The following is a 26,349-nucleotide window of genomic DNA, read 5'->3' on the forward strand; positions in this document are numbered from 1 at the left end:
AACTCCGTACAGACAGCACCAGAAGCCGGGATCACACCCAGGCCTCTGGCGTTGTAAGGCAGCAACTCTACCGCCCCTACATATATGCCCTCTGGTTCTTCACTCTTTTATCATGAATACTTTCCCTTCAACCTTTTTGTTTGGATTTTTGAAGAATCTCCTGTAATAACCTCTCAAACCTATTCTCAGGAGGGCTAATCAGTGCCTGCAGCTTTTCCCCTGCTATTATTTTAGTACCAATTGCCTCCATCTACAGCTCATTCCACACCGCTACCACGAGTGCAGAAGATCACATCTTTATGTTAAACTTCTGTCCTATTTTGTTTGAATGCCCTATTCTCAAAGGGAAAAGCTTGTCCACATCAACTGTCTATCCCTCTCATCATTTTAAAGACCTCTATCAGTCCCCTCTTAACCTTCTGCGCTCCAGAGAATAAAGTAACTTATTCAACCTATCTCTGTAACTTAGTTGTTGAAACCCAGGCAACATTCTAATAAATCTCCTCTGTACTCTGTCTATTTTGTTGACATCCTTCCTATAATTGGGCGACCAAAATGGTACACCATACTCCAGATTTGGTCTCACCAATGCCTTGTACAATTTTAACATTACATCCCAGCTTCTATACTCAATGCTCTGGTTTATAAAGGCTAGCATACCAAAAGCTTTCTTTACCACCCTATCTATATGAGATTCCACCTTTAAGGAACTATGCACGGTTATACCCAGATCCCTCTGTTCAACTGTATTCTTCAATTCCCTACCATTTACCATGTACGTCCTATTTTGATTTGTCCTGCCAATGTCTTGTTACCATTATAAACGTTCGCTTTACTGCCACGTTGAGGAACTATCACTTAAAATTTATTGTGCCTACATGTCGAGTGTAATATAGAACAATTATCACATGTGGATGTTCCACGTTGTCTTATCGGCATGGCTTTCCCTCCAATCTTAAAAGAACACTTGTTTAAGAAGGAACTGCAGATGCTGGAAAATTCGAAGGTAGACAAAAATGCTGGAGAAACTCAGCGGGTGAGGCAGCATCAATGGAGCAAAGGAATAATTATGCTGCCTCACCCGCTGAGTTTCTGCAGCATTTGTGTCTACCTTTAAAAGAACACTTTGTTTACTTTAGAGATACAACGCGGAAACAGGCCCTCCGACCCACCGAGTCCATGCCGACCAGCAATCCCCACACACTTACACTATTCAGCACACACTTGTGACAATTTTACAATCATACCAAGCCAATTAACCTACAAACCTGTACATCTTTGGAGTGTGGGAGAGAAACTGAGATCCTGGAGAAAACCCACCCAGGTGACGGGGAGAACGTACAAACTCCGTACAGACAGCAACCATAGTCAGGATCGAACCCGGGCCTCTGGCGCTGTGAGGCAGCAACTCTACCGCTGCGCCACTGTGCCATCACGACATTGATGCAGTATATTTACACACAACATGTACCCAATTTACTTACTTTATCAAGGTTACAGATCTGCATGCACTTTTTTCTCTCTCCATAGATGTGGGTTTACCCTTGCCAGAACCTCTTTGCTTTGCTTGTTGGTTTAAAGTCCTGTCAAGCACTCCAGTTGTTTGAATTGCCAGAACAATGGCTCCATCTTAATTTAGGTGGAGACCATCCAAATGATCAGTGTGTTCCCACTTTCCATTATACTGGGGCTGTGGTTCATGAATTAAAATACGCCGTCTCACGCACTCGTCTTTCAGCCAAGGATTGAAACTAGAAAATAGTTTGCGGTTCCCACAGCAGAGAGAACACGGGCTAGATAAAGACAAAAAGTCCATCCACGCCAACACAGAAAACACTCCCAAGGCAATTTCCTGTTATTAAGTTATTTTAGTAGATAATGCATCATTTTTCTTTGTTTGTCTATGAACCTGACCTTGGCCTCTGAGGGTTTTGCAGTCCAGGAGAGGTGAGGATTTGGAACTGAAATCACATCCTCATAAAGCATCTGGTCTGTGTCCAAGATATTGCTCCAAACAATCAGCTGAAGCCAGAAATGTATTATAGGAAAATAGTTATACTTCCCACTTTCATAATTTTACGTATCACTTTTTCTCTGATTTATCGCTTAATATCTTACTAACATTATAAACATGCACTTCACTGCCAAGCTGAGGACCCATCAGGTAACAAAATAGGAACATGCTAGATTTGCATTCAAGTTCCCAATGGACCTATTTGATCCAGTTTGCTACTCAACAGGGCACATTTAAAAAAGGCATAAACTAGTATAATGCTCTGTATCCTTGTATGGTCCCTGTAGATTGGGTTGCCTTTGGGAGTTTTTTAGCCAATTTACAAAACATCTCATTTTTATAGTCATAGAACATGGAAATAGGCCCTTCAGCTCAACTTGCCCATGCTGACCAAGATGTCCCATTTACACCAGGGCGGCACGGTGGCGCAGCAGTGGAGCTGCTGCCTTACAGCACCAGAGACGCGGGTTCGATTCTGAATCCAGTTGCTGTCTGGACTAGAAATTGTTCCATCGGCTTCTTGGCCAGCAAGATAGGATATCTTGATATAGATATTTATATTATTTGGCAGTTCTAACGTTATGATATTGCAGTTCTTTGCAGTTGGTAATTGGATCGGGAGCGTGATAGATTATGCCTAAAGCAGAATACATAATAAAACGTCTGAAGTGACACATTTTGAACCAATTGGTCATACAGGACACTTGGACACTCTAATTCTCCTTCCCATTCCTACACAGACCTCCTGTCCTCGGTCTCCTCCATTATCAGAGTGAGGCTAACCGCAAATTGGAGGAACAGCATCTCATGTTTCGCTTGGGCAGCTTACAGCCCAGTGGTATGAATGTTGATTTCACTCACTTCAGGTACCCCGGAATTCCCTCTCTCTCTCTATCCCTCCCCCACCCAAGTCACACCAGCTTCTTATTTTCACCCAGCAACAGCTTGATTCCGTTATCATCGTTACTTTTTTGCCTATCTTTCATTCATTGTTCTTTATCTCTCCGCATCACCGTCTATATCTTTCATTTCCCTTATCCCTAACCAGTCTGAAGAAGGGTCTCGACCCGAAACGTCACCCATTCTTCTCTCCAGAGATGCTGCCTGTTCCGCTGAGTTACTCCAGATTTTTGTGTCTATCTTTGGTCATACTGGTAATATGGTAATGCAAAGTCATTCTTGAATTGGCCTTGCTCCTGGTTGCTTTGTCAAATTATATTTAGTGGCTTTTTTCCTGTTTCTGTGCATAGAATGAGCCAGATGCTGCAAGAAAAGGAATTGACAGATAACATTTTAAAAGTGGTAAGTTTCTTTCTTTGTGTACTTCCAAAGTTGCAGTTAAGACAATATCAACATTTTCTTAAAGCATACGTACTTTAAGGCAGTCATTCAATTCAAAATTACCTTTTAGTGAGGAAAATTTGCATATCTATCTACTTATACTATTACTAAAACTCTCATCTTGACCACTGCATTGTAATTAAATTTGCGCAAAAACGATCCCCCATAGCGCTACGACATTTCACCACCTTACTCACCATTCTCCCCTGCTGCGTCAATGAGTTTTGTTCCGATCGGTGAAATAGTGCAAAACTTATGAAGGTTTAAAAATCGCAAAAAACGCCCCTTCCGGAACCCGCTGTCAATTACGCGGCGAGAAGAATAAAAAGCTGAAGGGGCGCAGTGTGTTGAGCAGCCCGCGGGGAGTCAGTGGCTCGCAGAGCGTGTGCAGCGTGCGGGCTGCTTCTGCGGCAACCAGCACGACCAGCCGGAAGCTGCTGAGTTGAACCGGAAGCCTCTGAGTGAAGCCGAAGTGGGACCGGGATCTGCTGTGTGAGGCCGAAAGCTGAAGGTGCGGGGTGAGCACAGTGCGAGCCCCCCCGCCCCTTCCTCCTCCCCCCCCCCTTCCCCCTTCCCCATACCCCCCCTCTCCCCATACCCCCCTTCCCCCACCCCCCCTTTCCCCCCTTCCCCCTTCCTCCTCCCCCCCCCCCCCCCCCCCCCACACACCCCACACACACACACACACACACACACACACACACACACCTCCCCCCACCACCCCCCCCCCCCCTGAGAGGTGGAATATTGCATAGGGGGAACAGGTTGCATTGGGGGGGGACCAGGGGGAGGATCCTCCTGAGTGACTGGGACCCCATCTTGCAACATTCAATCCTATTGACACTACATAGATCTCAGGGTAACCTTTTAAAACATTCAATTGTTTAAAGTGGCACTACATGAAATTGATGTCGATCAAAGCCTTCTGGGGTCTGATTAAGAGCATCAGTTTGCAAATAGCAACAATTTCTACAATAAGATTTTTATGTTCACCTTTATATTCTGCAACCAATGTGTTTATAGTAAAGCAGGAACGTCAGCCTCATAATGATTAGTGAACCCAGGAGGATAACATAGAAACATAGAAAATAGGTGCAGGAGTAGGCCATTCGGCCCTTCGAGCCTGCACCGCCATTCAATATGATCATGGCTGATCACCCAATTCAGTATCCTGTACCTGCCTTCTCTCCAAATCCCCTGATCCCTTTAGCCACAAGGGCCACATCTAACTCCCTCTTAAATATAGCCAAAGAACTGGCCTCAACTACCTTCTGTGGCAGAGAATTCCAGAGATTCACCACTCTCTGTGTGAAAAATGTTTTCCTCATCTCGGTCCTAAAAGATTTCCTCCTTATCCTTAAACTGTGACCCCTTGTTCTGGACTTCCCCAAGTAAGGGGTGATCTTATAGAGGTGTATAAAATTATGAGAGGAATAGATAGGGTGGACACACAGAGTGTCTTGCCCAGATTGGGGGAATGGAGAAGCATAGGTTTAAGGTGAAGGGGGAAAGATTTTATAGGAATCTGAGAGGTAACTTTTTTACGCAAAGGATGGTGGGCATATTGAACAAGCTGCTGGAGGAGGTAGTTGAGGCTGGGACAATCGCAACATTTATGAAGCAATTAGACAGGTAAGTGGATAGGACAGGTTTAGAGGGATACGGGCAGGCAAGTGGGACTAGTGTAGATGGGACATGTTGGGGCAAGTTGGGCCGAAAGGCCTGTTTCCGCACTGTATAAGAGAGACACAAAATGCTGGCGTAACTCAGCGGAACTGGCAAGATATCTCTGGATAAAAGGAATGAGTGACGTTTTGGGTCGTGACCCTTCAGATTGAGAGTCAGGAGAGAGGGAGGCACAGAGATAAGGAAATGTAAGGTGTGAAAACGAAATATCAAAAGAGCTGCGGCTGGAGGAAAATGTAAAATAGATCATTGTTAGTTAGGAGAAGGTAACAACAAAGCAAAGAGATAAAAAGTAATCAGGTGGACAGTCAGAATGGTCCGAGAAATGGGAAGGGGGAGGGATGGAGAGAGAGGAAATGCAAGGATTACTTGGTTAGAGGTCAATATTCATACTGCTGGGGTGTAAGCTGCCCAAGCGAAAGATGAGGTGCTGTTGGAGCAGCATTTTGTGTCTATCTTCGGTGTAAACCAGCATCTGCAGTTCCTTCCTACACTGTATGACTTTGTGTGTTTTTTTTTAATTTATATGTTCACTTTTTTTTTTTAATTTATTTTTGTGTGACTAAGGGAAAGAGAATTTCATTGTCTCTTAATTGAAGGCAATGACAATAAATTAAATCAAATCAAATCAAATTTATAAGCAACTTGCATGAAGTGCACATAATTTAAAGCAGTGACATAACAGCGTCCAATAATTTTATATCAACAGCTTAAGGAGCAGGCTGAAGACTCCATTCTGGTTTTAGAGAGAGCGCTCCAGTTGACCACAGATCTATACGTACACACTATGAAGACCCTGGACCAGATAGTCGGAGAATCTTGCCTAACAAATGGCGACACAGAAAGCTCGACAGCCGGATTACAAATCAGTATGGACGAAATGCATTGCCAGGTTAAACTGCAAATATTCCATCTTTGCATCAATCAGTGATGTTCAAATATTGTTATTTAAGAATTAAAGGGTGTCATTAATTAAATGTAATTAGTATGAATATTGTAATCAGATTTGTTTGTTTGGGATTAAATATTTGGAATGATCATTCTATAGCAATAACGCTGAGAATGTAAACTGATCTGATATATTCAGCCTCTCAATTCTGGCATTGTTGTCAGAACTATTTTTCTGCCTCTTTGTGATTTGCATTAGTACCCTTTTGTTATAGCCTATTCAGTTCATCTCTACTTTTAGTGATGTATCTATTGATAAGTTTAAGAAAGAACTGCAGATTGAAGGTAGACAAAAATCGAAGGTAGACAAAAATGCTGGAGAACTCAGCGGGTGAGGCAGCATCTATGGGCGAAGGAACCGGTGACGCTTCGGGTCGAGACCCTTCTTCTTTCTCTGAAGAAGGGTCTCGACCCGAAACGTCACCTATTCCTTCTCTCCATAGATGCTGCCTCACCCGCTGAGTTTCTCCAGCATTTTTGTCTACCTATTGATAAGATCGGATCCCACTATTCCACTATCTAGTTTCACCATTGGATTACAAGGACTTCCTTGTTCTTCCCACCAAAATATACAGCCTGCAAGTAAACCCATCTCGTTCATTAATCTCTTTCTTGGTTTAAAATCTCCCATCTGGTCCAGCTCATATGTGACTCCAAACTCACCAGTGTTGTTGACTTTTAGCTACACGCCAGTTATGGAAGAACAATAAGCACCGACCTAGCCAGCGATGACCTTAATCGAACACGAACAAATAAATACATTTTCATAAAAAGCTGGAGTGACTCAGCGGGTCAAACAGCATCTCTGGAGAAAAGGAGTAGGTGTTGTTTCAGGTCAAGACGTGAAGAAAGGTTTCGGCACAAAACCTCACCTATTCCTTTTCTCCAGAGATGCTGTCTGACCCGCTGAGTTACCTCAGCTTTTATCTTTAGTTTAAACCACCATCTGCAGTTCCTTCCTGTACAAATAAATGTTCATGTTTGCAACATCCCGGCCTCCCCATCATCTGCACTGTAAGAGATGACTAGCTTCCACTTTAAACGCACCATCACATACCTTGGGTAATTCCTAAATATTGAATTAAATACATCCGAATATATCTCCTGCCTTTTTATCTCCTGCCTTTTCACCTATTTTTCCATTTAACTTTCTAGTGTAACTGTGTAAACTTTATACCTCCAAAAGCCCGAGTCACTTTTTTTTTAAGTAAGAACGGAACCTTTTCTGAATATTTGTCTTGATGTTTAAAGTTTGCACAGAGCACTGATATTTCATAATGTGAGATTTAGTTTTCCGCTGATAAGTTCAGTTTAGTTTGTTGTCATGTGTACAGTGAAAAGCTTTTGTTGTGTGCTAATCAATCAGCAGAAAGACAATACATGATTGCAATCAGGAGGCCCAGGACAGAAAGGTCGGTGTGGGAATGAGAGGGGGAGTTAAAAGTGTGGAGCAACCGGGAAATCAGATGGGTTTAGCAGAGGTGTTCAGCGAAATGATCACCGAGCCTGCGCTTGGTCTTGCCAAGATACAGGAGTCCCACACCTGGAACAGTGGATACAGTACATGAGGATGGAGGAGGTGAACGTGAACTTCTGCCTCACCTGAAAAGACTGTTGGCGTCCTTGGACGGAGTCAAGGGGGGAAGGTATAGGGACGGGTGAAGCATCTCCTGCGGTTGCAGGGGAAAGTACCTGGGGAGGGGGTGGTTTTGGCGGGAAGGGACGAGTTGACCAGGGAGTTGCGGAGGGAACGGTCTCTACAGAAAGCAGAGAGGGGTGGTTCGAGCCATTTAGATGATAAGGGAATAACATTCAGTGCAGGACAAATTCAGTAATGTCCGATCAAAGATAGTCCGAGGGTCATCAATGAGGTAGATAGTAGGTCAGGACTACTCTCTAGTTATGGTAGAATTATTCTGTTGCCTGATAATAGCTGGGAAGAAACTGTTCCTGAATAAATCATCTGCACTTGTCAAGTTTCAAATCCAACGAACAGACCATAAATTAGACTTTTGTCATAGAATTTTTACGATCATCAAAATGATCTGATTTGATTGCATAGCAAGCAAAAGGAAGCTTTACACTGTACCTCTGTACATGCAATAATATCATTAACCTTTTGCTCAGATTAGTACTTTAGCTAAAACTACTTGATATTCCAAGTCTTCCAAGCACACAAAGAACATTTATTTTGGAAAAGTTGCGATCTATTATTTTTTAAAGGTTTAGCTATAAAAGCCTTTTGGGGAAATTAAACCAAGTCTATGTAAAATATTTTTTTGTGATTCTTGGACCATTTAAAATATTTGTGCTAATATGCTAGGAAATGAAAAATGCGGAATATATTTTAAAATGTCTACATTTTGCCACCAATTAATTTGAATGTAGGTTTGCTACGATCTGGGCACTGTGTTCTTCAGTCAAGGCTCTTCGAGTCCACCTATCTACGAAAAAGCCAAGGAACACTTATTCAAAACCAATGAACTGCTCTCAAAGGTACGTTGAAAAATACCTCGCTAACAAATGCCTCTAGTTGTTGCCAGTAAATTATTTCTAGATATGAATAAATATATATATGCAATGACAGTGGGTGTTGACAGACTGTGCCTGACACTGGAAACATAGATACATAAGCTTGGAAAGGTACTGCACAGGAACATTCCCTATGGCCCACAACGTTCGTGCCGAACATGGTGCCAAGATGAACTTACCTCATCTGCCAGCATATGATCCCTATCCCTCCATTCCCTGCATATCCATTTTCTATCTAAGAGCCTCTTAAACGCCATTATCATATCTGCCTCTACATCATGCCTGGCAGCATGTTAGAGGGGCCCACCACTATTTTTTTTTTTAAATACCCGCACATTGCCATTCCAATCTGTGTTAGAAAGACAATAAGCTTTCTGTTCTGGCATTATGCTTGCATAACTTTCGGTGTATACTCTTCTAGCATTCCACTGAAATAAATCTGAACTATACACATGTTTCTATTTAGTAGAAAAGAATAAGGCAGTTTGATGCCATATGGGATGAATCAAAGTGGTTGGAAGGAAGCTTTGTAGGTAACTAAATAAATAGACAACAGACAATAGGTGCAGGAGTAGGCCATTTGGCCCTTCGAGCCAGCACTGCCATTCAATGTGATCATGGCTGATCATCCCCAATCAGTACCCTGTTCCTGCCTTCTCCCCATATCCCCTGACTGTTATTTTTAAGAGCCCTATCTAACTCTCTTGAAAGCATCCAGAGAACCTGCCTCCACCGCCCTCTGAGGCAGAGAATTCCACAGACTCGCCTCTCTGTGAGAAAAAGTTTCCTCGTCTCTGTTCTAAATGGCTTACTCCTTATTCTTAAACTGTGGCCCCTGGTTCTGGACTCCCCCAACATCGGGAAGATGTTTCCTGCCTCTAGTGTGTCCAAGCCCTTAACAATCTTATATGTTTCAATGAGATCGCCTCTCATCCTTCTAAACTCCAGAGTGTACAAGCACAGCTGCTCCATTCTCTCAGCAAATAAAGTTGAACTGACAACAGTGTTAATGATTAGGGAGGAACTGCAGATGCTGGTTTAAACCAAAAAGAGACACAAAAAGCTGGAGGAATTCAGAGAGCCAGGCAGCATCTCTGTAGAAAAGGAATAGGTGACGCTTCGGGTCTGACTGATGAAGGGTCTCAACCCGAAATGTCACATTAAATTTCTCCAGCGATGCTGTCTGACCCGCTGAGTTATTCCAGCTTTTTGTCCCTACAGTGCAGGGCTCTCGCTTAACTGTTTTTCCCTGTTGCCAGCTGGGCAACCTAGGCAGCTTTTTAGGTTGCCAAATGACAGTTTAGGTGGTCATTTAAGATGGTTTGCATGACGCGTGCAATAATGTGCTCGGACAAAGTGCGTAGTTACCAGTCGGAATTATGCTCAATGAAGCATTCACATATTATTTCTGCTTCAAATAAAGTCACAAACTAAGCATATTCACCAATCAAGACATGATATATACCACAATGGCATGCAGCAAAATTATAATACAGTATCTCAACTCATTTTACACACTGCAATTAATGCAATTTCTATTATTTCTTTCCACTTCCAAACAAAAATGGGGTTGGATTATTCAGCGTATGATCAACTTGTTTCAATAAATCCTGGACCATGATAACATATATGCTTAACCTGCAGATTGATGCAAGCATGTTTTCTGTGAAGGACCAAAAATTATCATGACAGGACCATAGCATGGGTCGTTATTGCTATTGGTATAGAAACACTCTCGCTTCCCACATAATTTATCCATAACAAAATGTACAGGTTGCAAGGAATTTTCTAAAGGCATTTTATGATAATAGCTGTCAAAACTGACTATACCCATCTGACAGGTTAAACATTACACTAACTAACAAGAGATGGCCAAAGGACATAAATGCAGCAAATGTTCTTTTGGTAATATATTTAAAGGTGTCAAGACGCCACATTACCGGTCATACAGATTAGATGTACGTGTTGTGAATAGCAATGAAGATACCCAGTTTGTAAGCAACAAATTAAAAAAAAATGTTGATAAACGCTGTTTCCATCATTCCCACTTCAGAATTAACGTTAAAATTTCAATTGAAATATCTCCTGACCAAATTTGTGCTGTATATGACTGACTGTAGAAGTAAAACATGGATAAATCCAACGTATAGTTGTGAATGTTGCTCATTAAATAACTACAGTACTGATACTCCATATTAAGAGCATTGATTTGCCGTTAAAATGAATTCTGTAATAATGGTAGCAGTGACAATTGAACACTGCGGTTTTAATGTTTCACATGTTCACAATTTAATTAATCCATCTTTACGGATTAAAACAAATAATAACATTGGGAATTAAAAAACATATTTGATTGCATTCCGTTATCAAACATAGTCAATGTTCTCTCTGAAGACATTTCCAGCACAATAGGGTCGTGGGAGGGGGGGGGGTGAATCAGTGAAGGATCGACAGGTGGCGGTGGGCCGTTAGAAGGCAATCGGTGCGGAATGGATGGATTGAGGCAGGGGAATTAGTGTTGGCTGGAGTAGGTAAAATTGTGAGGGGAAGCGCGGGGGGATGACAGTGGGGTTGAATGGGGGGGATCTGTGCAGGATGGAAGGGAGGCGCAGTGCAGGATGAAGGGGCGGAGCAGTGCAGGATGGATGGGAAGGGGGTCAGTCAGTACAGGATGAATTGGGGGACCAGTGTAGGATTGATGGGGAGTGGCAGGAGAATCAATGCGAGGTGGATAGGGAGATCAGTGTAGGATGAATGGATGCGGGGGGAGGTGGGGGGGGTAGAGGAGGGGGGGAGCACACGCGATGTCAGTGAGGACTGAATAGAGGCAGGAATGGGGATCAGTGCCGGATGGAGAGGAGGGGTCTCAGGATAAGGGGGGTGGAGGGGGAAGCGTACGAGAGAGAGAGAGAGAGAGGAAGGGGCAGAGGAGGTGGGAAGGAAGGTCAGCACTCCTCGGTCAACACCAGCATCATCGCTCAAATCGCTATCAAAATATGGAGCGGACCGAGGGACACAATATCTTGGCGGCCGCGCGCACATGCGCACAGTCTCACACACGCGCGAGGCTTCGGAGGCTCAATCCAGCGCTAAATGCAGCTCAACTCTGCCTGTGTTGCCTGGTCATGCCTGGACTGATGACATATTTCCCGTAAACCCAGGAGGGATACCCTGGCGGGACATGCAGAGTGAGATGGGTTTAGCGCTGCTTCTCTGCGCTGGCTGTGGGCCTGGGGGGACCGGCGCCCGTCCGACTCCCGACGCCTCTGGCCACCCCCGGGGGGGGGTGGGGATGGTCCAGTGGCGGTTCGGCAGCGATTGCAGCGCCGGAGACCGGGATCGATCCTGGCTGCGGTGCAGGCTGCTGAGAATGTTTTGGCACGTCTCCCTCGTCCAATCACCATGCTCTATCCTCTCCCCCTACTTCCGCCTCTGACCGACACCTCCCTCCTCCAAGGGTTTGTTTTGAAAGCACCGTTGGCGGAGTGGCAGCAGCGGCCGTTATCAGCAAAGATCCTATAGCGTTATCAGGCCGGGCGGGGTGCGGGAGAAGGAGGAGATGGAGCCGCCGCTGCTGCTGTGCGGGGCCCGTCATTCGCTCCGACCCTCCGTCACGCCACACTTAGCATCTTTCTCACGGTATATCTTCGGTATAAACCAAGTTACCAAGCCGGGCAAAATGACTCGCCGTTTAGGTTGCCCGGTGGCAATTTGAATGGTCAGTGGCACCCGGGCAACCACTAATTTCGAGCCCTGCAGTGGTATATGTGTGTCTTGAAAATTAGTTCTGATTTGCTACATGTTGTCATTCGTTTAAAACTACAGATCGGAGCTGAACTCGTTCATTGTCAGATTGACCAGAAAAGATTGGATGGTTACTGCCAGGCCTGTGCAGTGCTAACAGACCCATGCGAAGTAAATGAACTGCAGCTAACAACATATGGCCGGGTTCATCACTGTATTAAATCCAGCAACTATCAGGTGCAAATTCTGCCGTTTAAACAAAAGAAAATTCTACATTACAGCTTCAGGATCTTCTTTCAATAAAAGCACTGTATCATTAAACATATTCATCTTGCAGTTGCATAAGACGTTGGTGAGACCCATTTAGAATATTGTGTTCAGTTCTAGAAACTTACAAAATTCTTAAGGGGTTGGACAGGCTAGATGCAGGAAGATTGTTCCCGATGTTGGGGAAGTCCAGAACTAGGGGTCACAGTTTAAGGATAAGAGGGAAGCTTTTAGGACCGAGATGAGGAAATCATTTTTTACACACAGAGTGGTGAATCTGTGGAATTCTCTGCCATAGAAGGTAGTTGAGGCCAGTTCATTGGCTATATTTAAGAGGGAGATAGATGTGGCCCTTGTGGCTAAAGGGATCAGGGGGTATGGAGAGAAGGCAGGGATGGGATACTGAGTTGGATGATCAGCCATGATCATATCAAATGGCGGTGCAGGCACAAAAGGCCGAATGGCCTACTCCTGCACCTATTTTCTATGTTTCTACCATGTTATAGGAAAAATGTTGTCAAGCTTGTAAGGGTTCAGAGAAGCAATTACGAGGATGTTGCCAGGCCTAAAGGGTGTGAGCTACAGAGGGACTTTGAGTAGGCTGGGTCTCTATTCCTTGGAGCACAGAAGGATGAGGGGCTATCTTATAGAGGCGTATAAAATCATGAGAGGAATAAATCTGGTAGATGCCCAGAATCTCTTGCCCAGAGTAGGGGAATCGAGGACCAGAGGACAAAGGTTCAAGGTGATGGGGAAAATGTTTAATAGGAATCTGAGGGGTAACTATCTCACACAAAAGGTGCTGGGTGTATGGAAGAAGCTGCCGGAGGAGGTAGTTGAGGCTCCCAACGTTTAAGAAACAGTTCGACAGGTACGTGGATAGGACAAGTTTGGAGGGATATGGACCAAGTGCAGGCAGGTGGGACTAGTGTAGCTGGGACATTGTTGTGGGCAAGTTGGGCCAAAGAGCATGTTTCCACACTGTATCACACATCACTCTATATGTTCTCCAGTTTACATATCTCGACATTTGTCTTCATTAATATTTTCCTTTTTACGTATCTTTAGATATGTAAAAAGGGAAAGATTAGTGAAGACAAATGTAGGTCCCTTATAGTCAGAGGCAGGTGAATTTATAATGGGAAACAAGGAAATGGCAGAACAGTTAAACGAGTACTTTGGTTCTGTCTTCACTAAGGAAAACACAAACAATCTCCCAGAAATACCAGGGTACAGAGGATCTAGTGGGAGGGAGGAACTGAAGGGAATACACATTAGTCAGGAAATGGTGTTAGGTAAACTGTTAGGACTGAAGGCAGAATAAATATTTGGGGCCTGATGGTCTGCATCCCAGAGTACTCAAGGAGGTGGCCCTAGAAATTGTGGATGCATTGGTGATCATTTTCCAATGTTCTCGTGATTCTGGATCAGTTCTTGTGTACAGGAGGGTAGCCAATATAACTCCACTTTTTAAGAAAGGAGGGAGAGAGAAAACTATAGAAAGTTATAGAAAAATTTAAAAAACTAGATAGAAAATTATAGACCAGTTAGCCTTACAGTGGGGAAGATGCTTGAGTCTATTATTAAAGATGTTATAGCATCACATTTGGAAAGCAGTGACAAGATCAGTCAAAGTCAGCATGGATTTATGATGGGGAAATTCTTCTGGACTTTTTTGAGGATGTAACAAGTAGAATGGATAAGGGAGAGCCAGTGGATGTGGTGTATCTGGACTTTCAAAAACCCTTTGACAATGTCCCACACAAGTGATTAGTGTGTAAAATTAGAGCACATGGTATTGGGGGTAGGGTATTGACATGGATAGAGAACTGGTTGTCAGACAGGAAGCAAAGAGTAGGAATTAACGGGTCCTTTTCAGAATGGCAGGCAGTGACTAGTGGGGTGCCACAAGGCTCAGTGCTGGGACCCCAGTTATTTACAATATATATTAACAATTTGGACGAGAGAATTCAATGTGACATCTCCAAGTTTGCGGATGACGCAAAGCTGGGTGGCAGTGTGAGATGCGAGGAGGATGCTATGAGGCTGCAGGGTGACTTGGATAGAGGTTGGGTGAGTGGGCAGATGCAGTAAAATGTGGATAAATGTGAGGTTATCCACTTTGGTGGCAAGAACAGGAAGGCACATTATTATCTGAATGGTGTCATATTAGGAAACAGGGAGGTGTAACGAGGCCTGGGTGTGCTTGTACATCAGTCACTGAAAGTAAGCATGCAGTTAAAGAGGGAACTGCAGATGCTGGAGAATCGAAGGTTACACAGAAAAGCTGGAGAAACTCAGCGGGTGCAGCAGCCTCTATGGAGCGAAGGAAATAGGCAACGTTTCGGGCCGAAACCCTTCTTCAGACTGATCAGGGGCGGGGGTGGGTGGGGACAAGAAAGGGAAAAGGAGGAGTGGTCCTTTCCACTGAAAGTAAGCATGCAGGTACAGCAGGCAGTGAAGAAAGCTAATGGCATGTTGGCCTGCATTGCAAGAGGATTTAAGTTTAGGAGCAAGGATGTCCTACTGCAGTTGGACAGGGCCCTGGTGAGACCGCACCTGTAGTATTGTGTGCAATTTTGGTCTCCTAATTTGAGGAAGGGCATTATTGCTATTGAGGGAGTGCAGTGTAGGTTCACCAGGTAATTCCTGGGATGGCGGGACTGACATATGATGAAAGAATGGATCGACTGGGCTTGTATTCACTGGAATTTAGAAGGATGAGAGGGTATTTTATAAAAACATAAAATTCTTAAAGGATTGGACAGGCTAGATGCATGACAAAGGGTTCCTATGTTGGGGTAGTCCAGAACCAGGGGGTCATAGTTTACGAATAAGGGTAGGCCATTTAGGACTGAGATGAGGAAAAATTCTTCACCCAGAGAGTTGTGAATCTGGAATTCTCTGCCACAGTGGAGACTAATTCACTGGATGTTTTCAAGAGAGAGTTAGATTTAGCTCTTGGGGATAAAGGAATCAAGGGATATGGGAGGAAAAACAGGAACTGGGTACTGATTTTAGATGATCAGCCATGATCATATTGAATGGCGGTGCTGGCTCGAAGGGCCGAATGGCTTATATCTGCACCTATTTTCTATGTTGATAATGTTTATTCTGAGGGTAGAATTTTGTTTCCTTTTGAGCATTGTACAAATGATGCCTGTGGTGCATACTGATTCATTGTTTTCCGATCTTCCAGGGATTAATTGAGATTTTTCTCAATGACAACGTTACTTTAAGTTTGTTGTCCCACTTCAGACAGTCTGTCCTGAGAGACCTTTTTCAAATGGCTCACAATGGGTAAGTATGGTCAGCTCACCTTTGTGGTTAGTGTGATTGGGTGTACAACTGTGTGCATGTCCAGGGTGGGCTGAAGGGCCCGTTTTTATGCTGTATGACTTGAAAGGCTACTGATATGCAGAATTAGATGCACCATATCCCTTGACTCCGCTATCTTTAAGAGCTCTATCTAACTCTTTCTTGAAAGCATCCAGAGAATTGGCCTCTACTTTACTGAGGCAGAGAATTCCACAGATAGCATCTCTGGAGGGTATGGATAGGCAAGAGCCAGTCCCCTTGCTCAGACTGATCCTGACCAAAACATCACCTATCCTGACCCGCTGAGTTACTCCAGCACTTTCAATTATACCTAATCAGTGAGTTTCAGTCATTTTGAGGTCAAAATTTGTTTAGTTTAGTTTATTGTCACGTGCACTGAGGCACAGTGAAAAGCTTTTGTTGCGTGCTAACCAGTCAGCGGGAACACAATACATGATTACAATCGATCAATTTACAGTGTACAGATACATGATGAAGAGAATAACATTTAGTGCAAGGTAAAGCCAGCAAAGTCCGATCAAGGATAGTCCGAGGGTCGCCAAAGAGGTAGATGATAGTTCAGGACTGCTCTCTGGTTGTGGTAGGATGATTCAGTTGCCTGATAACAGTTGGGAAAAAACTCCCTGAATCTGGAGGTGTGCGTTGTCACACTTCTGTACCTTTTGCCTGATTGGAGAGGGGAGAAGAGGGAGTGGCCAGAGTGCAACTTGACCTTGATTATCAATGTAAAAAAGGGTCTCGCCCCCAAGCATCATCTGTTTTCTCCAGAGACGCTGCCTGACCCTCTGGGGTAACCCTCTGAGTTACTCCCGCATTTTGTGTCTGTCATCAATGAAAACGTGTTTTTTAGGAGTAATGTTTTCATTGCATTCATTATTGGTATCAACTATTCAAAGTATATTGCATTCAAAATGTGGCGGCAATCCATTGAAAGCGACTTAGTAGTACTAATGTTTTCAGTACTCTGTTGGATTCCTTCAGTGTGATTCCTGGAAGTGTCCTATACCATTGGGAGAACAGTGCCACAAGCCGTACAGTGGTATAAAAGCGGAAGGGAATAGCCTTGGGACTCCTCAATATTCACTTCAAATCTCATATAACGCTTCGGGACATTTCAGAGGGCAATTAGAACCATCCAAAATGGAGTCCCACGTAATTCTAACCGTATATTTAGAGATGCCGCATGGAAACGGGCCCTTCGGCACACCGAGTCCACATTGACCATTGATCGCCTGTTTACACTAGTTCCATGTTATCCCACTTTCTCAACCACTCCCTACACACTGGGGGCAATTTACACAGGTCAATTGAACTACGCACGTCTTTAGGATTTAGGAGGAAACCCACGCGGTCACAAAACATGCAAACTCCTCACAGACATCACCCATGGTCAGGGTCTTTGGTGCTGTGAGGCAGCAGCTGTGGGTTTTCTCCGGGTGCTCCAGCTTCTTCCCATGTTCCCAAGGCTACAGTTTTGTAGGTTAATTGGATCTGTAATTGTTGCTAGTGCGTAGGATGGAACTAGCATACCGGAAATTGCTGGTCGGTGCGGACTCGGTGGGACGGAGGGCCTGTTTCCACACTGTTTCTCTAAAAGTAAAAACATTCAGGTTGAAGACCTTTTGCCAGAACTCTGACACATGGTCTTTGTTCTGAAATGTTATCTCTGTTTCTCTTCCCACAGTTGTTGCCTGACCATTTGACTCAAAGACCAACACACAGTACTGGACAACTCAGCGGGTCAGACAGCATCTCTGGAGAAAAAGAATAGGTGACGTTTCGAATAGGGAGACAGTTATAACTTTTATCCCATTTGTTCTAGGGATAAAGATGTGCAAGAAGTTTGCTTTAAAGTCTGCATATGCAACACTATTCGAGATGTCCTCGAGCAACAAATGATTGGAGTAACGTTCCATCAACTAATGCTGAAGCCTACCAAAGAAAGAATTGACTTCCTGCTGGAGGTGAGGCCGTGCATAAATATTGTTGCATCTGAAGTACAAGATCAATTGACAAAATAAGATTTGTTTAATAATAGACAATAGTGTGTCCAAATCCTTAAAAATCTTGTATGTTTCAATAAGATCCCCTTTCATCCTTCTGAACTCCAGAGTACACAAGCCCAGCCACTACATTCTCTCAGCATATGACAGTCCCGCCATCCCGGGAATTAGCCTTGTAAACCTACGCTGCACTCCCTCAATAGCAAGAATGTCCTTCGTCAAATTAGGGGACCAAAACTGCACGCAATATTCCAGGTGTGGTCTCACTAGGGCCCTGTACAACTGCAGCTCCTATACTCAACTCCTCTTGTTATAAAGGTCAACATGCCATTCACTTTCCTCACTGCCTGCTGTACCTGCATGCTTACTTTCATTGACTAATGAACAAGGACCCCCAGATCCCGTTGTACTTCCCCTTTTCCCAACTTAACACCATTTAGATTGTAATCTGCCTCTAGATTGTCCAAACCCTTAAGGAATAAGGAATACATTTGTGTATTACATTTAATTCTTTCTTTCACCCTCTTTACTGACATGTTCTGAGTATATCATAGAGTCATCCAGAGTGGAAACAGGCCCTTTGGCCCAACTTGCCCACACCGGCCAACATGTCCCATCTACACTCATCCCAGATGCCTGCATTTGGCCCATATCCATCTAAACCTGTCATATCCATGAACCTGTGTAAATTTTCTTAAATGTTGCGATAGTACCTACCTCAACTACCTCCTCAGGCAGCTTGTTCCATAGATGTACCACTCTATCAAGCAAATGAATCCTTGATTCCACCAAGAGGGTGGGGATTACATAGAATGAGTTGCCAGAGACAGTTGTTGAGACGGGTATTGTCAAAACATTTAAAAGACACTTTGACAGGGACATGGATAGGAAAGATTTAGTGGGATCTATCACGAGCAACTTTATTCATGACACAACAGTGCATTATTGCCATTACAGACTATTATTGAATAGTCTAGTCATTCAATCTTTGATTAGTCATGCCATCTTTGATTAGTACGGGTGTCAGAGGTTATGGGGAGAAGGTAGGATTGATAATAAAATATGTCTATTGCTCCTGAACACATCATCAGTGATGTAACCTGGGGTCATTGAGTGTTTTGGGTCTTTCAACATCAGACACCCTCACCCAGGCGACCCAGGACATAGTAATCTGGTTTTCGTGCATTTCGTTGTCTCTGTACTGTACACTGACAATGACAATTAAAATTGAATCTGAATCTGAAATCTGAAACCATTTCTCTCCTTTTTTTGCAATCATGAAACATAGAAATTAGGTGCAGGAGTAGGCCATTCGCCCTTCGTGCACCGCCAAATACCATTTCTCATCCAACTCAGTTCCCGTTTTCTCTCCATATGATCCCCTTAGCCACAAGGGCCACATCAACTCCCTCTTAAATATAGCCAATTTGGCAAACTACCCTCTGTGGCAGAGAGTTCCAGAGATTCACCACTCTCTGCGTGAAAAAAGTTCTTCTCATCTCGGTTTTAAAGGATTTCCCCTTTATCCTTAAGCTGTGACCCCTTGTCCTGGAATATCAACACCTCATCATGATTTCAACAGCTCTGTTGAACATCTTTGGGTTTTTTTTAATGCAAATAACATTAGCTGCAAGGCGTGAAACTCAGAGTTTAAATACTGCAGTTAAACATAGGGCAGCATGATGGCGCAGAGGTAGAGGTGCTGCCTTTGCAGCGCTTGTGGCACCAGAGACCCGGGTTCATTCCCGACTACAGGTGCTATCTGTACGGAGTTTGTACGTTCTCCGAGATCTTCGGTTTCCTCCCACACACCAAAGACGTACAGGTTTGTAGGCTTAGTATAAGTACATTTTCCCTAGTGTGTGTCAGGTAGCTTTAATGTGGGGCGATCACTGGTCGGCGTGGGCCGAAGGGCCTGTTTCCAAGCTGTATCTCTAAACTAAACTAAATACTCCAGTTCTAGTTCGCTAAAGTATTTTGCTTTCTGTTTTGATCTGGCCACCTTTACTTGCTGGAGAGCTGTTCTCTTGCATTCTATCATACACACTTACTCACTCAAGTGTTCATTCTTTACACAAGCCTTGAAACTGAACAGCTAATTGGACTGTGGAGCTAGTTTAAAACAAATTCAAGCAGTTCTTGTACAGAGATACACAATGAATAGGCTACGTAATAAAGTAATTCTTCTAGTTGGGAGGGCAAAGATTTGTAGGAAAGGTTTAGAGGGATATGGACCAAACGCAAATGGGACTAGCTTAGATGGGACATCTTGGTCAGCATTGACGAGTTAGACCATAAGACTCAGGAGCAGAGTTAGGCCATTCAGCCCATCGAGTCTACTCCGCCATTCAATCCTGGTTAATCTATTTTTCCCTCTTAATCTCATTCTCCTGCCTTCTCGCTGTAACCGTTAACACCCTTACTAATCAGAAATCTATCAATCTCTGCTTTCAAAATACACAATGACTTTCCCTCCACTGCCGCCTGTGTCAATGAATTCTGAAACGGAAATAGATTTAATATGCAGCTACTATTCCTCTGAGAAGGTGAATTTCTACCTCACTGTCAGTTAGTCAGAGAATCATGGAGTCATACAGATTCACCACACTCTAGCTTAAGAAATTCCACCTCCTTTCCATTCTGAAGATACGTCCTTTTATTCTGCGACTCTGGATCAGAGTCTCCAATTACTGGAAACATCCTTTCCTCCACCACTCTATCCAGGCCCGTCATTATCTGAAAGTACTGCAGTCATAGCATGATCAATTCCAGTCTTGGAGGGAGATTGGTTCCATCCACATCTAAATACTGATAAGAAACTAAAATGATTGCCTTTCTATCTGTAATTTTCTTTACAAAATAGATGTTTAACAAGATTACAATTAATATTTTAGGCATGTACACGGTCACTAAACCTGGATCAAACTTCAGAAGAGATCAAAAGACACATGGCTACTTTCTTAAAGTAGGTACATATTTTTAAATGCATGAAAAATATTTCTGTCTTCTCAACTTCATTTACCTCGTCTCAACAAACCAAATAGCTGCATTGTTATACAGTGGTCTGTTTTGTTTTAAATCCTTATTCAGCATCCCTTTAAAAAAATTATACATAAGTTCTAGGAGCCGAATTAGGCCATTTGGTCCATCAAGTCTACTCCGTCATTCAGTCATGGCTGATCTATCTTTCCCTCTCAACCCCATTCTCCTGCCTTCTCCCCATAACCCCTGACACCCTGACTAATGAAGAATCTATTAAATAAATGGATTTATTTTTCATATCTTGCTGCATTAAAGGACCTGTCCCACTTATTCGATTTTTTTCGGCGACTTGCCGGCATGTTGCGGGGTGACACCTGTATGGTCGTGAGTGGTCGCCTAAAGAGTCGTACCTTTTTCTGGCCGTCACTGGATTTTCAGCACGTTGACAATTTTCGGCAATTTTTAGTTCTGATAGAATTCCATTACTGACACTAGCGCAGAGCTGCTTGGGATTAGTTTGCTACCTGGCACCCTTAACGGCCTGTCCCATTTACGCAATTTTTTTCGGCGACTTCGGACTCTCTTTAATCGGACTTTACTGGGCTTTCAGTTTAGTTTATTGTCTTGCACTAAACGTTATTCCCTTTAGCCTGTATCTGTACACTGATAGACACAAAATGCTGGAGTAACTCAGCGGGACAGGCAGCATCTCTGGAAAGAAGAAATGGGTGACGTTTCGGGTTGAGACCCTTCTTCAGACTGAAAGTCATGGGAAAGGGAAACGAGAGATAGACGATGATGGAGATGACAGCTTGATTGTAATCATGTACAGTCTTTTTGCTGACTGTATAGTACGCAACAAAAAGCTTGTCACTATACATCAGCACATATGGCAATAATAAACTAAACTACTGTAGATATGGAAGGGGTATCAAAATCTTGGGCAACTTTAAATTATGCATTGTGATAAGCATTTGATTTTTACAGTATGCCATGAATTGGTATAGAATAAGGGGTAAGCCATTTAGAACGTAATCGAGTAAACACTTTTTCTCACAGAGAGTTGTGAGTTTGTGGAATTCTCTGCCTCAGAGGGCGGTGGAGGCCGGTTCTCTGGATACTTTCAAGAGAGAGCTAGATAGGGCTCTTAAAGATAGCGGAGTCAAGGGATATGGGGAGAAGGCAGGAACAGGGTACTGATTGTGGATGATCAGCCATGATCACATTGAAGGACCGAATGGCCTACTCCTGCACCTATTGTCTATTGTCTAATAATATGGATTGCCTATTAAAATAGCATAAGGGAGTAAACAGCATTGATGAATCAAGCACGACTCTGAATTCATTCATCTGATTTTTATTTGAATCAATTTCCTGCAGGAATATATGCCAAAGTTTGGATGATCCTCAGTTTGTTTTCATGATTTCCTCACATGAATTGTGCACAAAGTTGCTGACGGACGAAGAGCGGAAACAGATACTCGATCAAATGAGAAAGCGATCACCTCGCGCTAAATTGTCTGCCAAACCACTGACTGTCTTCTATGACATTCCAGGTGAGTTTGCTGCAGAATATGTGCTAAACATCCGATACTTTTATCCGAGACTTCTTGGGCCATTGCCTGTTCAATTCCAGACGGCAAACGGCAGCACGGTGACGCAGCAGTAGAGTTGCTGCTTTACCGTGCCAGAGCCCCGGGTTCCATCCTGACCACTGGTGCTGTTTTTACGGAGTTTGTGCGTTCTCCCCGTGACCTGCGTGGGTTTTCTCCATGATCTCTGGTTTCCTCCCACATTCCAAAGACATGCAGGTTTGTAGGCTCATTGGCCTAGTAAAATTGTAAATTGTCCCTAGCATGTGCAGATGGTGTTAATGTGCAGGGACCACTGGTCGGCGTGGACTCGGTGGGCCGAAGGGCCTGTTTCCACGCTGTATCTCTTAACTATACTAAACTAAACAAACATTTGACTGCCCATGGAGAGACGATGAACTGTCGATGCTGGTTTACAAAAAAAGACCCACAAAATTCTGGAACAACTCAGCAGGTCAGGCAACATCTTGGAAGGCCTGCATTGGCAACATTTATGATCCGGAAACTTCTTCGTATTGTGGGAGAAAGTAGGAAAAGAGGTGGGGCCAGGATTGAGACGGCACGGTGGTGCAGCGGTAGAGTTGCTGCCTTACAGCGCCAAGTTCGATCCTGACTACAGGTGCTATCTACAGAGTTTGTAGGTTCTCCCCATGACCACGTGGAATTTGTCCGAGATATTCGGTTTCCTCCCACACTCCATAGGCATACAGGTTTGTAGGTTAATTGATATAATTGTACATAGACCCTAGTATAAATTTAAATTTCCATGTATAATTGTAAATTGTCCCGTGTGTGTGTGTAAGATACAGGTGCACAACCTTTTATTCGAAAGCCTTGGGACCAGACACTTTTCGTAATTCAGAATTTTTCGGCTTTCGGAATGGAAGATTTTTAGCGTAGATTTTAACGGCTGGCTCAGTGGTAGAGTGCTCGGCTCATATCCGCAAGGTCGCGAGTTTGCGCCTCGATCCCGGCAGTTACTCGATCGCGAGTTTGAGTCTTCAATGTAGTTTTTTCTTGCAGAATAGGAGAGAATAGGGAGGGTTAGGCTGGGATCATTCTCTGCGAGATAATCTTAGTGCAGGAGACAAGTGTAGGAGAGGTGTACTGACTGTGTGGGCAGAACTTTGGAAGTGATTGCCCACCATTCTCAAAAGCCGCTGTGTCTCCCTGTCCCTCCAACTCCAGAGGAATCCGCTGCCCGATGGGCCGCTACGGCGACAAGTGGCAGTTCGCCCACAGCCCGAGCTGCGCCCCCTCATCCGCAACCCGGGTTCCTCTGGAGTTGGAGCGGGGCTGGGCTAGAGTTGTTGCTGGCTGTGAGTCTCTGGGATCTCCGTGCTTGCAGTGGGCCTGGGGGTCGGTGTCCCGAGGAGGGGGCGCAGCTCGGGCTGTGGCCGAACTGCCACTTGTCGCTGTAGCGGCCCATCGGGGAGCGGCTTCTGGTGGTCCTGATGTCTCCGGCCAGTTTGCAGTTTTCCTCTGGAGTTGGAACGGGGCTGGGCTGCTGCTGGCTGTGGGTCTCTGGGATCTCCGTGCTTGCATTGGGCCCGAGCTGCGCCCCCTCATCCGCAACCCGGGTTCCTCTGGAGTTGGGGCGGGGCTGGGCTAGAGTTGCTGCTGGCTGTGAGTCTCTGGGATCTCCGTGCTTGCAGTCGGTGTCCCGTTGGTCCTGACGTCTCCGGTCACCCCTCTGGACTGGAGCTGAGACTGGGAACTGTACCGCCCTTGCCGCCTCCCTCTGCAACTGCAAACAACCCCACAGTTCCCAGTCTCAGCTCCTGTACAGGGGGTGGCCGGAGACGTCACAGCCCGAGCTGCGCCCCCTCATCCGCAACCTCAAGACCAAGACGCACCTTGCACACCATCAGCTTCGGTCCCTACGGGGAGCGTGTTCCTCTGGAATTGGAACGGGGCTGGGCTGCTGCTGGCTGTGGGTCTCTGGGATCTCCGTGCTTGCAGTGTGCCTGGGGGCCGGTGTCCCGTTGGTCCTGACGTCTCCGGTGACTGGCACTAGCTCCGACGTGAAGACAGTGCAAAACCCCCGCGCCGGTGCAATGGGCGGGGAGCTGGAGAGGGGAGGGAAGGGGTCACACACATGGCCGGGAAGCAGAGGGGTGTAGGTGGGGTGAAACTTAAGGGAGCGACAATTTGCTGCTGCCTGCCCGCTGAGTTAAAAAGTTCTCATGCAAGACTCACGATCCACTGTGTATCGTGAGTCTACCGTGGGAACTTTAACTCAGCGGGCAGGCAGCAGCAGATTGTCAATTATTAACCCTCCCGCGCAATATACCCTCACCTTCTCTTTTATGAATGGGGATTTAGTTCCCCTTTCTTCGAGGACCGACCAGAAGTTCCGCTGTCACCTCTGCGGGCCGCCCTCGGTGAACGTTTTCAAGGACCTTTCTTCAAGGACTGAAAAAATGTCGCTATTCGGAGGTTTTCGTTATTTGGAACTTCGGATAAAAGGTTGTGCACCTGTAGTGTTAATGTGCAGGGATCGCAGGTCGGTGGGCCAAAGGGCATATTTTTGTGCTATATCTCTAAAATGAAGTCTGGCAAGAATGGTCCTGACCCAAAACGTCACCCATCCTTCTCCAGAGATGCTGCCTGACCCACTGAGTTACTCCAGCACTTTGTGTCTCTACTCGGCATATACTAGCATCAGCAGTTTCTTTCTACATAAGGTGGATACAGGTGAGGGGGAGGTTTATTGGTAGAAGGGTGGACAAAGCTGGGGATGAAAAAGAGCCAAAAGGGCTGTCAGATGTAAGAATTGACTGATGAATTGAAACGATTGAAAGATGCAGCGTGGAAACGGGCCCTTCGGCCCACTGAGTTGATGCCGATCAAGAACATACAAACTCAGCACTCGAGGTCAAGATCGGACCTGGGTGTCTGTTGCTGCGATGCCAACTGATCCACTATTGTATGTTTATCATCACTGAGAAATTTAATCAGGCCTCAAAAGAGATTTTTAAAGTCATGATAAATGCTATTAAACTGATGTAGAAACAAAGAACTGCTGATGCTGGTTTATATTATAAAAAAGACACAAAGTGCTGGAGTAACTCGTGTCAGGCAGCTTCCCTGGAGAACATGGATAGGTGACGTTTCGCATCGTCTCTTGAGTGAAGAAAAGAAACGGCACCTATCCATGTTCTCCAGATATGCTGCCTGTCCCGCTGAGTTACTCCAGCACTTTGTGCATTTTTTTTCCCCAATGGTAATTTGGATGATGACTTTTGCACACTCTTGTCTTTTTTGAGCATCGGCCAGTGTCAGCATTGGCCAGTTGGAACACCAGCTCATACTAACAGTTGATTCGGGGAGAATCAGACAGATTCTGATTGAGCTACACGGAATGACGTCAGATCGGCAATTCTGGACTGTTTCAAACAAGGTCAGTAATTGATCCTTTTCAAAAGTGGCGCTGGATTATTCTCAGTCATAATAAGCTGGTCGGCACAGTGGCATAGTGGAGCTGCTTCCTTACAGCGCCTGCGACTCTGGTTAAACCCAGTTGGATCAGTCGCTGTAACCTAAAGAAGTTGGGGGGGGGATAGCTATAAGGATCCACTTGAAGATTATCCATTCCATGTTCAAGAAGGAACTGCAGATACTGCAAAATCGAAGGTAGACAAAAGTGCTGGAGAAACTCAGCGAGTGGGGCAGCATCTATGGAGCGTAGGAAATAGGCAACGTTTCGGGCCGAAACTTTCCCTATTTCCTTCGCTCCATAGATGCTGCTTCACCCGCTGAGTTTCTCCGGCACTTTTGTCTGTCATCCATTCCATGTAGATAATGGTGAAAAAAACTTTACCCTCTACCTCAGTACACATGACAATAAACCAGGGATAATTTACCATTTTTTCCAAATCGGACTAACCTACAAATGTCC

The 26,349-nt window shown here is 44.6% G+C and overlaps 1 protein-coding gene across 6 annotated transcripts in view; it reads left to right on the forward strand.

Annotated features, from left to right (window-relative positions):
* The window catches only part of ints8 (integrator complex subunit 8), a 77,815-nt gene that overhangs the window by 19,384 nt on the left and 32,082 nt on the right, over positions 1 to 26,349 (forward strand). For all 6 annotated transcript variants that reach the window (XM_055633688.1, XM_055633693.1, XM_055633692.1 and 3 more), the window contains exons 6-14: positions 3,265 to 3,316; positions 5,751 to 5,933; positions 8,378 to 8,485; positions 12,347 to 12,502; positions 15,732 to 15,832; positions 17,694 to 17,835; positions 20,769 to 20,839; positions 22,237 to 22,412; positions 25,718 to 25,851. In XM_055633688.1, coding sequence (XP_055489663.1) covers positions 3,265 to 3,316; positions 5,751 to 5,933; positions 8,378 to 8,485; positions 12,347 to 12,502; positions 15,732 to 15,832; positions 17,694 to 17,835; positions 20,769 to 20,839; positions 22,237 to 22,412; positions 25,718 to 25,851 — 1,123 coding nt within the window. The remainder of the gene's footprint in view (positions 1 to 3,264; positions 3,317 to 5,750; positions 5,934 to 8,377; positions 8,486 to 12,346; positions 12,503 to 15,731; positions 15,833 to 17,693; positions 17,836 to 20,768; positions 20,840 to 22,236; positions 22,413 to 25,717; positions 25,852 to 26,349) is intronic.

This window comes from Leucoraja erinacea, chromosome 4 (genome assembly GCF_028641065.1).
Source record: "Leucoraja erinacea ecotype New England chromosome 4, Leri_hhj_1, whole genome shotgun sequence".
Classification (NCBI taxonomy): domain Eukaryota; kingdom Metazoa; phylum Chordata; class Chondrichthyes; order Rajiformes; family Rajidae; genus Leucoraja; species Leucoraja erinaceus.